General features: G+C 33.2%; 1 protein-coding gene across 6 annotated transcripts in view; it reads left to right on the forward strand.

The window, feature by feature from the left end:
• Lrrc7 (leucine rich repeat containing 7) overlaps positions 1–13,666 on the forward strand; it is a 552,277-nt gene that overhangs the window by 479,128 nt on the left and 59,483 nt on the right. For 5 of the 6 annotated variants that reach the window (XM_058581585.1, XM_046451172.2, XM_058581587.1 and 2 more), the window contains one exon: positions 7,498–7,617. The exons of the other annotated variant lie outside the window; for it this stretch is intronic. In XM_058581585.1, the coding sequence (XP_058437568.1) occupies positions 7,498–7,617 (120 nt within the window). The remainder of the gene's footprint in view (positions 1–7,497; positions 7,618–13,666) is intronic. 6 annotated transcript variants of the gene reach the window in all.

Below are 13,666 nucleotides of genomic sequence, written 5' to 3' on the forward strand. Positions count from 1 at the left end.
GAACCCTGTTCCTCATATCCTCTCAGATATCCACGGCACCCATCATCTTTCTAACCAAATCAATTTCAAAAAGGCCTTCAAACTTTTCTGCACTAAGGAATAGATAAGATATCACAACTTACATGGCCAACTTTCCTACAGGGACTGGGGATTAAATAGAAAGCAAATCTTTAAACTAAAATAATGAAATTTCAAAATCCATTGAGCTTATTAAAGAGATCTCACTATGAAGAAAGCTATTATCTAAACCATCTGAAATTATGTTAAATGGAAGCTCCTTAATTTTGCCTAATTTGGAGCCCTATTTACTTTCCAGATATGAACTAGTTACATATATGTTGCTGTATTAATTTTATGATATGGCTTGGGGTACCCTAGAGAATGGGTTCATTATCACTATAGCTCTAAAATATTCTATAATAGAAATAATACAGAATGCATTTAGGGACTTTTTAAAATCATCCTCACATGGGTATAGAGATAACCTACAAGAATTCTCTATGTAAACCACATTAAATTGCAATTCAGAACAATTCAAATATTGAAACACTTTAGAATAAATTACCATTTAATACTTTATTTCCTGAACACACAAAAAAATTAATGAGAAAGAAGAAGAGGAAGAGGAAGTAGGGGATGAAAAAGGAAAGAAGGGAAAGTACTTCATTACCCCCAAAAGATTTTATGATTCAAAAATTATCAGTGAAAGGCCTATAAGCTTTAAGCACTTAGGCATCTTCTCACTCCATCACCAATGTAGGAACCTTATGAGGCCTGGGTGTTTATGAGTGTCTCGAATTGCTCCCAGACTCTGTTTCCTCCCATGAATTCCCATCTAAGTATCTGTCCGTTCACCTCTGCCCAGTTATTTCTTCTTTGCAGAGCTTTCATTTGAAATTTGTTTGGTTTGTTTTCGCAAACCTTTAGTGTTAACCTTCCTTAAAAATACATTCTCTCAGATTCTCCATCCCTGACTGTGCTGGCCATTGCTAACTGGTCCCATGATGGATGCACCATTTCCCTGAATCCTTCTTGGCAGGAGAGGAGGCTGACAAGAATAATTTTCCTTTGATTTATAAATGCATAAAAAGTTATTATAACAAAATTTTGTCTTGCTACATAATATAATAAAAATTAGTGTCTTGGGCATTTAAGATTGTTTTTCAGCCCCTATATGCTCATTAGCCATAAGAATTGCACTAACATGTAGTGCAACATCTATTTATAAATATGTCTGGTAAATAAAATTGACAAAACTGTTCATTCCTTGGTTGGGAAATTCTGGACCAGTCTCTATTATTCATAAAATTTCTGAATGATAACCCTGGCTGACTTCAGTTAGATATTGTAGCAAATTACTCCAGTATGTCCTAGAAAGAATGAATGAAGTTTCCTAACTAAGCTAAGTTCACATTTGCCCCTATTAAAAGTTAGTATAGGAAATGGAGGTGCAATGTACACTAATATGGGTGGTGCCCTGCTAAGGGAACACACAGGGCTGTCTCTTGCAACCAGGAGGAAAGAGCACCTGTCTGAATTTCTTCTACTGCACAGACATTGTCCTTAAATTATACTAAACTAATTAAGGATAGAACTATTTCCGAATGAAGATCAAATAATTCTGACACTTGATGAAGCACTTACATAGTAAATATTTATGTGATGGAAAGGAAAGACACTCCCAGATTTTGCTATGTATTTTGACTATTTCTAAATTTTTCATACTTATTACTTGCCAGGTCAAGTATTGTACATTTTTCGTGGATTGCAAACAAAATATAGGCCTCCTATACTATAAGCAGTAAATTATATCTTCTGTAACATTTTCATGGAATCATTTAAAATATTTTTAGAATGTCAACAAATATAGCAAAATCAATTTACTGGATTAATTTCCTTTAATATTTTCAGTTGTTGATATATATGACCATTCTCAAGAATATTTAATAGTACTTATGAACATTTGACAAATAAATCAGCTACTTTAAATTATAAAATAATCAATATTTTTTATTTGTTCATTCATTCATTCATTTCTTTCTTCATTTATCATTTATTTACTGCCTTTCCAAAAAGCACTTAAGGCAACTTTCTATGATGTGATTAATGTTTCCATGTGCTTCTTTGGATGTGTTCTATTGTAATTGAGCTCAGTTACTGTCTTGAAATTTTATGTCATCAGAGACAAAGACAACATTGTAACAAAAATGTCAGTTCAATCTACCATTTTTATTATCTAGATTCATGCTAGAATAAATAAATATTTCCATTGGGAGAAAACTAAAGATTATGAATTACTGGGCATCTGCTGCTTATCAAGTGGCATGAAGTATTTTAAATATGTTATTTTTTTCTCATGACTCATTAAAAACCCTCACAGGACATAAATATCTCCATACATGAGGAAACTGAGGATCTTATCACAAAATATCTCAGCTGCATTTTTATTGTTTCACTGTTGAAGTCTTTGTACCTAGCATCATAGTAGACAGAATTTAAATCTGGTCCTGACTGGTACCCAGATTCAAGCTCTTTCTACAATACGATGATTCTTTCTCAAATGTTTGTAAAACCTGACATTTTCATAGAACATGAGTCATAATAGTTGATAAGCCTCCTTTGTATGCATTATTATCTCACATCATCTTCAATAAAATCTAGAGAAGTAAATATTATAGAATGTAAAAAGAATATACAAGTAGAATATTTTAACTAGTGACCCTAGTCATTACCCATGTGCCATAAGTATATGCTGTCTTAGTTGACTGCGCCTAATGAATGCTAGTAAGTTACCTATGCTTTTCAGACCCGCTTGCATTTCCTGAGCATTCAGTGTCACCAAGAAATATTCTTGGTAGCAGTGAAAGGCTAAAGATTATGGACTCAAGAAAATCACACGTAAATCATGTAGGTTACTGTAGCCCCAGAGACAATCAGCTGGGGAAGAAATCATTGGCCTTTCCTAATTCCCTGTTTGCTAGGTATCTGGCCGCCAATGTAAACAGTATGATCTCTTCTCTATCAAAGAAATAGATAATTTTATCTTATTTTTAATTCCTATTATCAGAACAGACCATAGAATCTACTACTTCTTGACTTATAGAATGAGACACTAATATAAATGAATTATAATTTCAGGGAAGGGGAGGCTGAAGTCATGGAAATGTATGTATTAAATATTTCTTTTATGGAATTTTGCCTGGGAGAAAATGGCCCCATCTGTTTTATTAATTGATAAATTAATTGATACTTCTCTTGCCAGCTTTTGCGTTAGAGAAATCTAGAGAGCAATGTTTGCACCTAAACTATTTTTAAATTCTAGTGTCCTTTCTTACTGGATCTATGCAAATGACTTAGGATCAGATAGTACCAACTTTGGTATGCATTTATTCACCCTAATGCCAAGGGTTACTTACCTAATGCCATTTTTTTCCCAGTGCTGAAAGCAAAGCAAGATTTATGCTGCACCTGGGGCAACTCAGCCCTATATTCTCGATTGATTGTGTTGCATTTATTATTGGCTACCTATCCCTCAAGAAAGATTCGCTTAGCTTTCTAATTATGAAAAAAGCCTTCAGCCTGTAAATCCACATAAATCCTCATAGACAGCAGCTAAAATTAACAAAATAATGTTAGTACTTATACAGATGCTTCATTGCCATTATAATGAAGTGCTGGTTTAAAAATCACTTGGGCATTGCATTACCACCTTCAGATTAAACCCTATAAAATCATAATCATTTAGAAACTAGTTCAGCATATATTTGCCTTTGTAAGACCTATTTTGTCAAAAGGCATGCTGAAGAAAAAATATATGTGTGTGTGTATACACACACACACACACATACATAATTTCACTTGAAGTACTTTGGAGCAAATTGTTTTTAACACATTTTTTTTGAATCTGTGATAATGCCTTTATGAACCGTGTGCCAATTCCTAAACAAAATAGATCCTTGGGACATATCCTCTGGATATGTCCTTTGCAAAGTGCCAAATTCTAACATAACTCTCATAAAATTTTTAGCAAAATGCCAATAAGTATAATTTCACAAGAATATTGTGTACCCATCTATTAGCAGATAAGAGCAAAGGCGCTGGATCAGCTAAGCTGACCTACTCACAGATGTAAATGCTATTCATATATATCCTTATACACCTATACCTACAGACAGACATGCATTTGTCCGACATATACATGCTTTAAATATACTCAGATATGTACATATAAACACATATTCATGCATATTTGTTTTTCAGCAAAATTAGAAATCACTTCTTTCAATAGATACTTGTGGTCATTTATAATAATCAAAGTCATAAAAGTTAAATCTAGAAATGTCCACACTAAACTTGGGGCTAATATCTGTTCAGCAAGACTTCCATAGAACATTACTGCACTTCTTACTACAAACAAAATTTTTGCTTTTTCACTAAATCATACTAGCCTATTATTTATCGCTATTTTTTTAATTTCTTTTAGTTGAAGATGGATATAATATCCCTTTATTTTATTCATTTTTTATAAAGTGGTGCTGGGGATCGAACCCAGTGCCTCACACATGCTAGGCAAGCACTCTACCACTGAGCCACAACCACAGCCCCTTCTCTATTTTGAAATATTAAAAACATACAGAATTTAGAAACTAATGAAATTGTGCATTGTGATGAGTTTCCATGTCTTTTATCTCTAGTTGGTTATATATGATGAGAGAAATAAGAGTCATCTTCACTCTTTAAAGTATTTAAAGAAAATATCAAGAATGTCGTATGAGAAATGAATAGCTAAACCTCAGTCTGATTATTTTTCTTTGGAATAATAAATTTCAACAGTGATAGCATCTGTTTTTTTCTACATTTCAGTTGTTCCTTTTCATTTTTATAGAATTTTAACAGTTCAGTAACTAAATGTATATACAATAGGTGTTCCTTTAGAAAAGAATGTGAATGTGCTATATAATTCACTTTTCAGTCCCTACCGCCACCACCCAACATCAATAAATTATTTTTATGATCTTTGTATTTCACAACTAGGATATCTCATTTTGTAATCACAACTAGGATATCTCATTTAAGAAAACCAAAATGGCAGATAATTCTTGAAATTAATCATGGAAATTGCTTTCAGGAGATTCTTTTAATTTTGCTATCTAATCAAAGGATCATTTTATGTGTCTGCATGTTTATGTTCCTTCTGTCCCCTGTAATATAGGAGAATTGGTGTGATTGTTAATTGTCCTTTTTAAAAAGAGAGACTAATTTTTCCTCTAGTGAGAAGCCTAGACCATGATGATGTTAGGATTTTGGTAAAATGGATTTAGTCATTTTATTCAATGCCAAAAAGAATGTTGTGATTCTCAATTGCTCTCTGACAGTGACTAAGTGTCATGCCTGGGCCAGTGAATCAAATGTAGTAGAGGAAACAGATGAAGATGGGAATGATACAGAGAGCAAAAAAGGAAACCTGTATTGAATTCTGGCCTTTTCTCAAAAACCTGTACTGCAAAGATCTGGTCCAGAGGAACATGCTTATTATGCCCTGTCACTAGCAAAGAACGCAACCCAGAAAAGACATGGGACCTAAAGAATAATAAATAAAATACTAGTCAGTACTGCTTAACCTGCATAACCATGTTTGCCTAATTTAGTATTTTGATTTTCCATATTTAATATTCAGAAAATATGTGTATGGGCATATGTAAACAAATTTACCTAGAGAAGATCAATATTAGAAAACTCATGCTTGAAAAAGACAGGCAAGCACTGGATAGCTGTCTGGTTATTTTCAGGTAATGTATTCTTTGAATGTGTTATGTACATTTTATTCTTCAAACACAAATAAATTTATCCCTAACTAACAATTCAAGACCTTAAATTCAGAAACATTTTTCTTTCTTCATACTTTCTAATTAAGCTTGTGAAAAAAAAAAAGAGTTTACATGGCCAAAGCAAAAGAAGAAAATTGAGTTGTCTCCTTACTTTTCATTATATTCAATAGAGTCTCACAATAAAATCCCATTTAAAATATTTCCAAGCAATGCTTTCTAAAAAGTGCATGTGGTCAGAATACAGATAGGTTAGTTACATAATTGTGTTCTAAAGGAGGACAAATAAAGACCATTCTGTATAAACAAATGAAGCCTGGCAAGCAGTCCATGGTGGCATATTATAAAGAAAATGACCCAGTCTCCCTTCAGGGTGTTGGAGGACAAGTCCTCACACAAAATACACTGTACATACAATTATTATTTTTTTTTTGGACTAGGAATTGAACGCAGGGACACTTTACCACTGAGTTATATCTCTAGCCCTTTTTATTTATTTTTTTTATTTTGAGACAGGGTCTTACTAAGTTGCTCAGGTTCATCACGAAGTTGCTGAGGTTGGCCTTGAACTCGCAACCCTCCTGCCTCAGCTTGCCAAGTGACTGGGATTATATGTGTGCACCATAGCCCTGGTCCATACATACATTCTTTAACCAGGCTTTATTAGTAGGGATCCTTCAGCACATGTACAAAGAATGACATGCCATGTCAGTCTCATAAGTATTCCCCAGGCAACCAAACAGTTCTTTTGTATCCTAAAGGTTAGGGGAGGAAAAGACCTTGTCCCTCCCCCCAAAAATATTATACACATACACATACAAACTTTGTATATGTCACCATGTATCTTTCTAATAGAGGCTATCTTCCTTGTGGTATGTGATGACTGGCTATTACTCAGACTAGAATATTTAGTTCTCTCAAAATTTCTAGTATTAGTAACAATAAAGATAGATATATTATTATTTGTTAAAAATAATAAGCCAGAAATCAGTTTAAAAAGTAAAAATGTTATGAAGCTTAAATTATAACATGATTAATCTAAATAAATAAATTTGGTATCATAAACAATCAGGATATATTTATACTGTGATTCTAATAACATAATATTTTTGATGTTGTTTTAGTCTTTCCCTCAATCTACCTGCTGATAATGGCCTAGTACCATAAATCTTGTGCTATGCCAGTGTTAATACTATTTTGCATTAGTAAACGGCATATTCTCCCAGAATTATTATAGCTTTATAAAATTTATTTTAGATTATGGCTTGGAATATTGGAAGTTCCATACTACGGATTATATGGTTTCTATTTATATTCTAAATGGTAAGATCATATTAAAGAGACAAATTCAGCAAGCTTTAAAGGTTGTGGTTTTTAACAATGGATTAATTTTATTCTGATTATTTTTTATTTAGGTACTGTAAATAATCTAAACTTTTCTTTAAAATTCAGTAAATAGCTCTAAGATTGTTATTTTACTTGTATTTCCAAAAAGCTGTTGGTTTAGAATTCTTACTCAGTAAATAGTATATAATAATATTTCCAGTTAGGATATATGTTTTTCTACAATCAAACAAAATTAATTTTACCATAATTATTAGGGACTCTTTTCAGAAAACTATGGTAAACTTCTATTACATCACTAAAGAATGCCATACCATTTTCGCAATAGACCCCGTCCCAGCAAAGCAACATTTTAGACAATGGACAAGAGGATGTATCTCCTAGTGGCCAATGGAATCCTTATCCACTTGGGAGGCGGGATGTACCTCCGGACACCATTACTAAAAAGGTAACCAATTTCAAATTGATGACACAAACCATGAACCTTGCACATCCATTGTAATCTGTAATCCATATCTTGTGTCTTAACATCATTTCTAACTTCGTGATAACTTTAGGCTAAATATTATTCTACAACAGGGAGTCTGGTTAATCATAAGTGCATTGAAATAAAATAATGAACACTGCCAAGTGTTCAGAGTTGGTAATGAATGTTTATAAAAATCCTGTCACTACTCGGCAGATACTACCACTCCTAAGAGTAGGCTGACACTCTTTTAGTGCAAGTACAGAAAGATGTGTAACGTAGACTTCTATCTCTTAGCTTCAGCAGTGTGTTGTAGCCAATTTGCATAGAATGAAATTTGATCAGAAAAAAAATCGATTCATTTCTAAAGTCATAAAAATTCACTCAACAAACGTTTGTTGAGCAAGAATAGGACCACTAACATATGCTGAGCACTTGCTGGATGCTAGAGAAACAAAAATGAATAGGATATAGTTTCTTACCTCAAGAAACTTAATCTAATGAAGTACATCAAGTGATAAGTAGGTACTTATAATACCACATAATAGGTCATCATAACAGGAGTGGAGAAAAAGCTAAAACCCAGCGGGAGATATTTTCAATGTATGTGAGAGACAAGGGATTTGCATTCCATAATGTATTTTTTTCAAACTCTTATTGAGCAATAAAAAGACATATAACACATTTTATTTGGTAAAATACAAGGCAAACCAATAAACATTGAAACAAAACTGATCCCTTTTATCAATCCAGGAAATGCCCAAGAGATGCCATTTCGTATTAACTAGGCTTGCAATAACTAAGAAATCTGAAAAACACTTGTTGTTTGCAAACATATGAGTAAAGAAAACTCTTACATTTCTTGTGGAAATATAAAGTACAATCACTTTGGTAACAAATTACGTTGTGAAGCTGAACATGCACATACCCTGCATTTAAGCAATTCTCAAAATGTATTGAACTAGAAAAAACTCTCATACATGTCATTCAAGGGCAAACTCAAATGTGTATCAGCAGTAGAGTATGCAAATAAATTGTGTTATTCACACAAAGAAATATTTCACAGCAATAAAAAGTAGTAAACTATTATTACAATAATGTATATAAACTTTACAAGCTAATTCTAATGGAAAAAAATGTTTTTGAAGATGTCAGACACCAAGAATATCATATTTATAAGTCTCAGAAACAAATAAAACTAAAACGCACTGTTTAGTCATAAGTGCATGAGTCATCAAATTATTTTTATAAGAATGTGGTAAATATAAAATTTAGAATTATGCTTAACTCTAAAGGAAAGTAAGGGATAAGTTCAGGGAAGGTGCTGATACTGTTGTTGGTACTCTCCTGCTTCTTCAGTCCAATAGTGGTTCTAATTTTTAAGCTCAGGAGTGTTCATTTTATAAATGTATTTCATAACTGACATACCCATTACATAATTGAATATAAGATTTGTAACATAGGTGATTTTTTTTTCTGGAGGACTATTTCAATAACTTTTAAAGATATATTAAGTATCAAATTACTGTATCCAAAGTAGTTGGTAATGCCATTGATTAGAAGGCATTATGCATGTTATTCATTTGCCTTCTGGATAATAAGCAGCACTGCAGGTAAATACAGTAGGATGTGATAAGTGCTGTGAAGATAGGATACAGGAAAAGGCACCTGCTTAGGGAGGGCACAAAAGGAAAGTGAGAACAGAGGAGTGATGTTAAGTAAGTCTGGAAAAAGCAAAAGCCAGATTATACTGGGCTTTCTCCTGTAGATAATGGCAAGGGGAATATCAAAGTGTTCTTAACAGGAAAAGAATGTGATCAAATTTTCATTTAAAGAACATTTTGATAGCTCTTCAGAGACTGACGTGGAGAGGAAGAAAACTGGAAGGAATAGAATCAACAAAGAAGTTTCTCTAGAAATCCAGAGGAGAATAGATGGAAACAATGGGTCAATGGAGAAAATGAATGGATCCAGTACAGTCTTAAAGGATGGTGCCAAAAGCATCTGGTGATTGACTGGACACAGGGAACAGAGAGAGATAAAATCTCTGAAGCTGATATTCAGGTTTCTAATTTGGTCAAGTTAGTGATGATGTTCCATTCACTAAGGTGGGAGATACAGAAAGAGTATAGGTGGAAGTATGATCAAGGGAGGGGAACTTAGATTGAAATATGTTGATCTGAACTATCTTTAGGGCATTCAACTGGGAATGCAATGTGGATATGTGACTATATTTATCTAAATTTCAACAATCTTAGCTGAAGATTCACATTTAAGAATCATCAAAATATGTCATAATTCAGCCATGAGTGAGACAGAAGGATGATGTATAATTTCACAGGACACAAGCACTTAAGAGATGAATAATAGAGAGAAGGAAGAATCAACCATTTTATCAGTATAATGATTTCTACTACAAGTTATAGAACATTCAAGGAAAATGGCCTTGAACTTGAAGGAAATATTTAGTTACATACAAAGTGGTGAAGATCCAAGATAAGCCTCAAATTAAGTCTTCCATTCTGTATTATTAAAGACTTAGGGTGTTTTCCCTGGTTTCCACTTGGCCATTTACACTCTTTACTTTATTCTAAAACTGGTTCCTCTTTTCATGGTAAGGTGATTTCCAATGATAATTGGTCATAGAAGCTGCTTCTTTCAAATCCATCTAGAGAGAAACAAGCTTTCAGTTGCTCTCTCTTATAAACAAAACCGTTCTTCTTCAGATCTCTCCTCTTCACACTTCTCACTGATCCAAAATAGTCAAGGCCTTCCCATACAAGCAAGAGGAATGGAACTCTGTATTTGGCGTTGATTAACCAGTTGGAGTAGAATAGATGGGACTCTCAGCTCCAATGACCACTAAAAAAGTACACAAGGAAGAATAAGGAAAAGTGGAGCCTTGGAAGCCTAATGGGGGAAACATGTTTTAAGGAGAGGGTGGTCAATAGTGCCAAGAAACATGGAGCAAGATAAATATGCCTAAAGGCTCCTTGAATTTAGAAATGTAGAAAACTCAAGAAAGGAGTTTCCATTTGAAAGGAAGGAGTGTGTCGCAGTGGGATTTAGAAGGGCTAATAAGGAACTCAGAATGAATGTTTATGATGGCAGACATATGAACGTATTTAAAGACTGACAATAAGAAGCTAGTCTTGAAGGGGAAGTTGGAAAAATCAGACAGGAAAGGAAGGAAATCAGCTTTTTTATGAGGCAAGAAGGGAAAAGGTACATGGCCAGATAATGAGGGGGTATTCATCAGAGTCAACATTCTGTTGCCTGAACAAAGGAAGGAGTCATATTCACTTACATCTCTGCAGAGGATAGCTGTCCTTTTGCTGTACAAGGAAAAGTGTTATTCATTTGTCACTCTGAATGGAACTAACAGGTATTTGCCTTATCCATCCATCCATCCATTTTTATATGAAGTCTGCTTTCAAAGTCCATACTAATGTTTAATCATATCATCATTGCAAGTCATCATGATCATTTGTTTGCCTCAGTACTTGCTTTAAAAACCCTTTGTAATCCTGTGATTGATTAAACATCTGTGAGCTCATCAACCTTATTAATGGATGATATAATTGTTTATCTGGAAACTGTACTATACTTTATAATTCTTGCCAAATGTTAAATAATATAATATGTCTTTAAAATTTTTATCACATCTTTAATGCACAAAGTTATTTGTATCTTCCTGTTCATGATAAATGCTTCTGATTACCCCATATTATTGCAATTCTGCCAAAAATAGGAGGTCTTAGAATTCTTAAATAGATAGGTCTACCAATTACCTTACCTTATTTAAAATTCTTTAGGTATTCAATTTTACCTTTGGGATATGTATTAGTTAAATATGTTAATAGTCATGAGTCTTAACCTAAAGAAATGAAGATGGTAACATTAGCCTAGGTTGTCATATTTACTCAAATAAGTGTAATGTTGCATTAGTATTCATTGGGTTTATATTTTACTATAATATAATTAATATATATAGGAAATGTTTTTAAAAGTTAAATATTACTTTTGCAGTTGTCAAGAAGTGAGTAGTCATTGGACCAGACTACTCACTTGAGAATAAAAAGCTAGAAATTGAACTGTAAGTAAATGGGGAATCAAAGGAGAATACATGATGAAAGTTCTTAGGCATTCCAGTCTATTTCTCAAATCCTCTGCACAGATTTAAAACAAAAATCTCATCTTTGTGTGTAAGCCATCAGAAATTTGATAGAAAATCAATTTTATAAAAAGACCCTGATTGAACTATAGCTCTCTGCTGTGGCTATCATAACTCTTTGGTAACTAATGTTGATAGCACTCATGGCCATTCCTAGCGGTACTCCAAACACTCTAAAGGAAAAAATGAGGGCACCCTCCACAATGTAGATCCCAAGATTCAGACACATAAAATAACTAGGCAAAAACGCTCATCTCTCAGCAAAAATTTCACTCCTGTATTTATTCTCACTGACTTGTGTGCCTGAGAGTAACTGAGCAATGTACAAAAGGTTTTAAGTCATGTCTTGTGTTTTTAATGGTGTGATAGCAAGTGACCATTTGTAAATTCCCTCCTGTATGTCAATTGCCAAAAATCTCAACTTCTGATGTCCATCAACTTAAAAAGAAGAATATGTCAGCCTTATGTAACACTCCCCCCAACCCACCAAATTCCAGTAAGTACTACTACAGGAGCACTTTAAGAAATGCTATGAAAAACTTTTGCAATGGCTGCAAGTAACCACAGTTTCAGGAGAAGCACTTGAATTTTAGAATCCTGTCACTTCTGTCCTTCCTCCAGTATGTTGGATTATGCTGCAGTCACTATGGTAATATTAGGTACCACATATTAAATTTTTGTATCAAGCATTGTGCTAAACACTTTAATGTATTTCCTAATCTAATCCTCTCAACAACCCTATGAGGTAAGCATTACTGTTTTATATATTTTATAAATTAAGTCACATAAACTCTATGACTACATATTACTCTTGTATATTAACAGAAAATAATATGATGGCCACAGAGTAAAAGATCAATACAAAATATATGTTATTTTAAAATCAAATATTATACTCAAATTTGATTGAATTCTCCATAGGCATGACAAAACTTTTTGCCCTAATTCTAAATGACACATTATTTTAAAGTATTAGGAGTCTTAAACAGGTTGAATACCTCTGCAGAGATTTAAAGTTGAAGGATACTACCTATAATGATATAATAAAATGTTGAGGCAGGAAAACTCAGCAGTAAAAAGGTTAAAATGACATATTAAAACAAATGAAACTTCAAACACTTCCCTTCTGAAACAGGTAGCCATGACACTTTGAAGCCTAGTGATGTGGAATCTAAAAATTCTTCAATATGTAAGACAAGACTACTCAAAGGTCTCTTTTAGTGTTGGTGAGTCTTCTCTCCTTGATTGTCCTTTCCCAAGTGTTCTAGGTTAAGTGCATAACAGCTTGACAGTTGGAGAAGTACAAATGAATGCCAAGGGTATCAGAATGCACACAGAGGAAGAGAAAGACATAAAAATTTTGCTAGTTTAGTCTGAACTCACAAACTTACCCCTCATGATGAAGTTGCTGTGATTTTCTCATAACCACAATATCAGTTCAGCCTATTAAGGGCTTTGGGATATACCTAGGGTAGTCATCTTTGAGATATGCCCAGGAATTTAAAGAATTTATCAGGAGAAACTAGAAGAAATGATATGGGTTGTATGTGTGTATGTGTGTGTGTGTGTGTATGTTCATGTTTTTAATATACTTCCCTTCCACCACCCAACCTCCAAGCTATTAATTTTGTTCCTTTTTTGAAGCTATAAAAAGTGTTTTGAAAAGATTTTTCATTAAATTTTATTAATAATATTCATTCTCTATTTTAATTTTGGCATTTGTCAGAGTTTTAAATATAATACATTTAAATGTTTCTATATAAATGTAGAAAGGTAAGATCTAAAATATCTTTTGAAAATCATAAACTGCTTTGCTATTGTACATCTGGCCAAACTATCATTTGTGTTTTAAAACAA

This window comes from Marmota monax, unplaced genomic scaffold (assembly GCF_021218885.2).
Source record: "Marmota monax isolate L192 unplaced genomic scaffold, Marmota_monax_Labrador192_F-V1.1 WCK01_AAM20220418_F8-fsc00023, whole genome shotgun sequence".
NCBI classification, from domain to species: Eukaryota; Metazoa; Chordata; class Mammalia; order Rodentia; family Sciuridae; genus Marmota; species Marmota monax.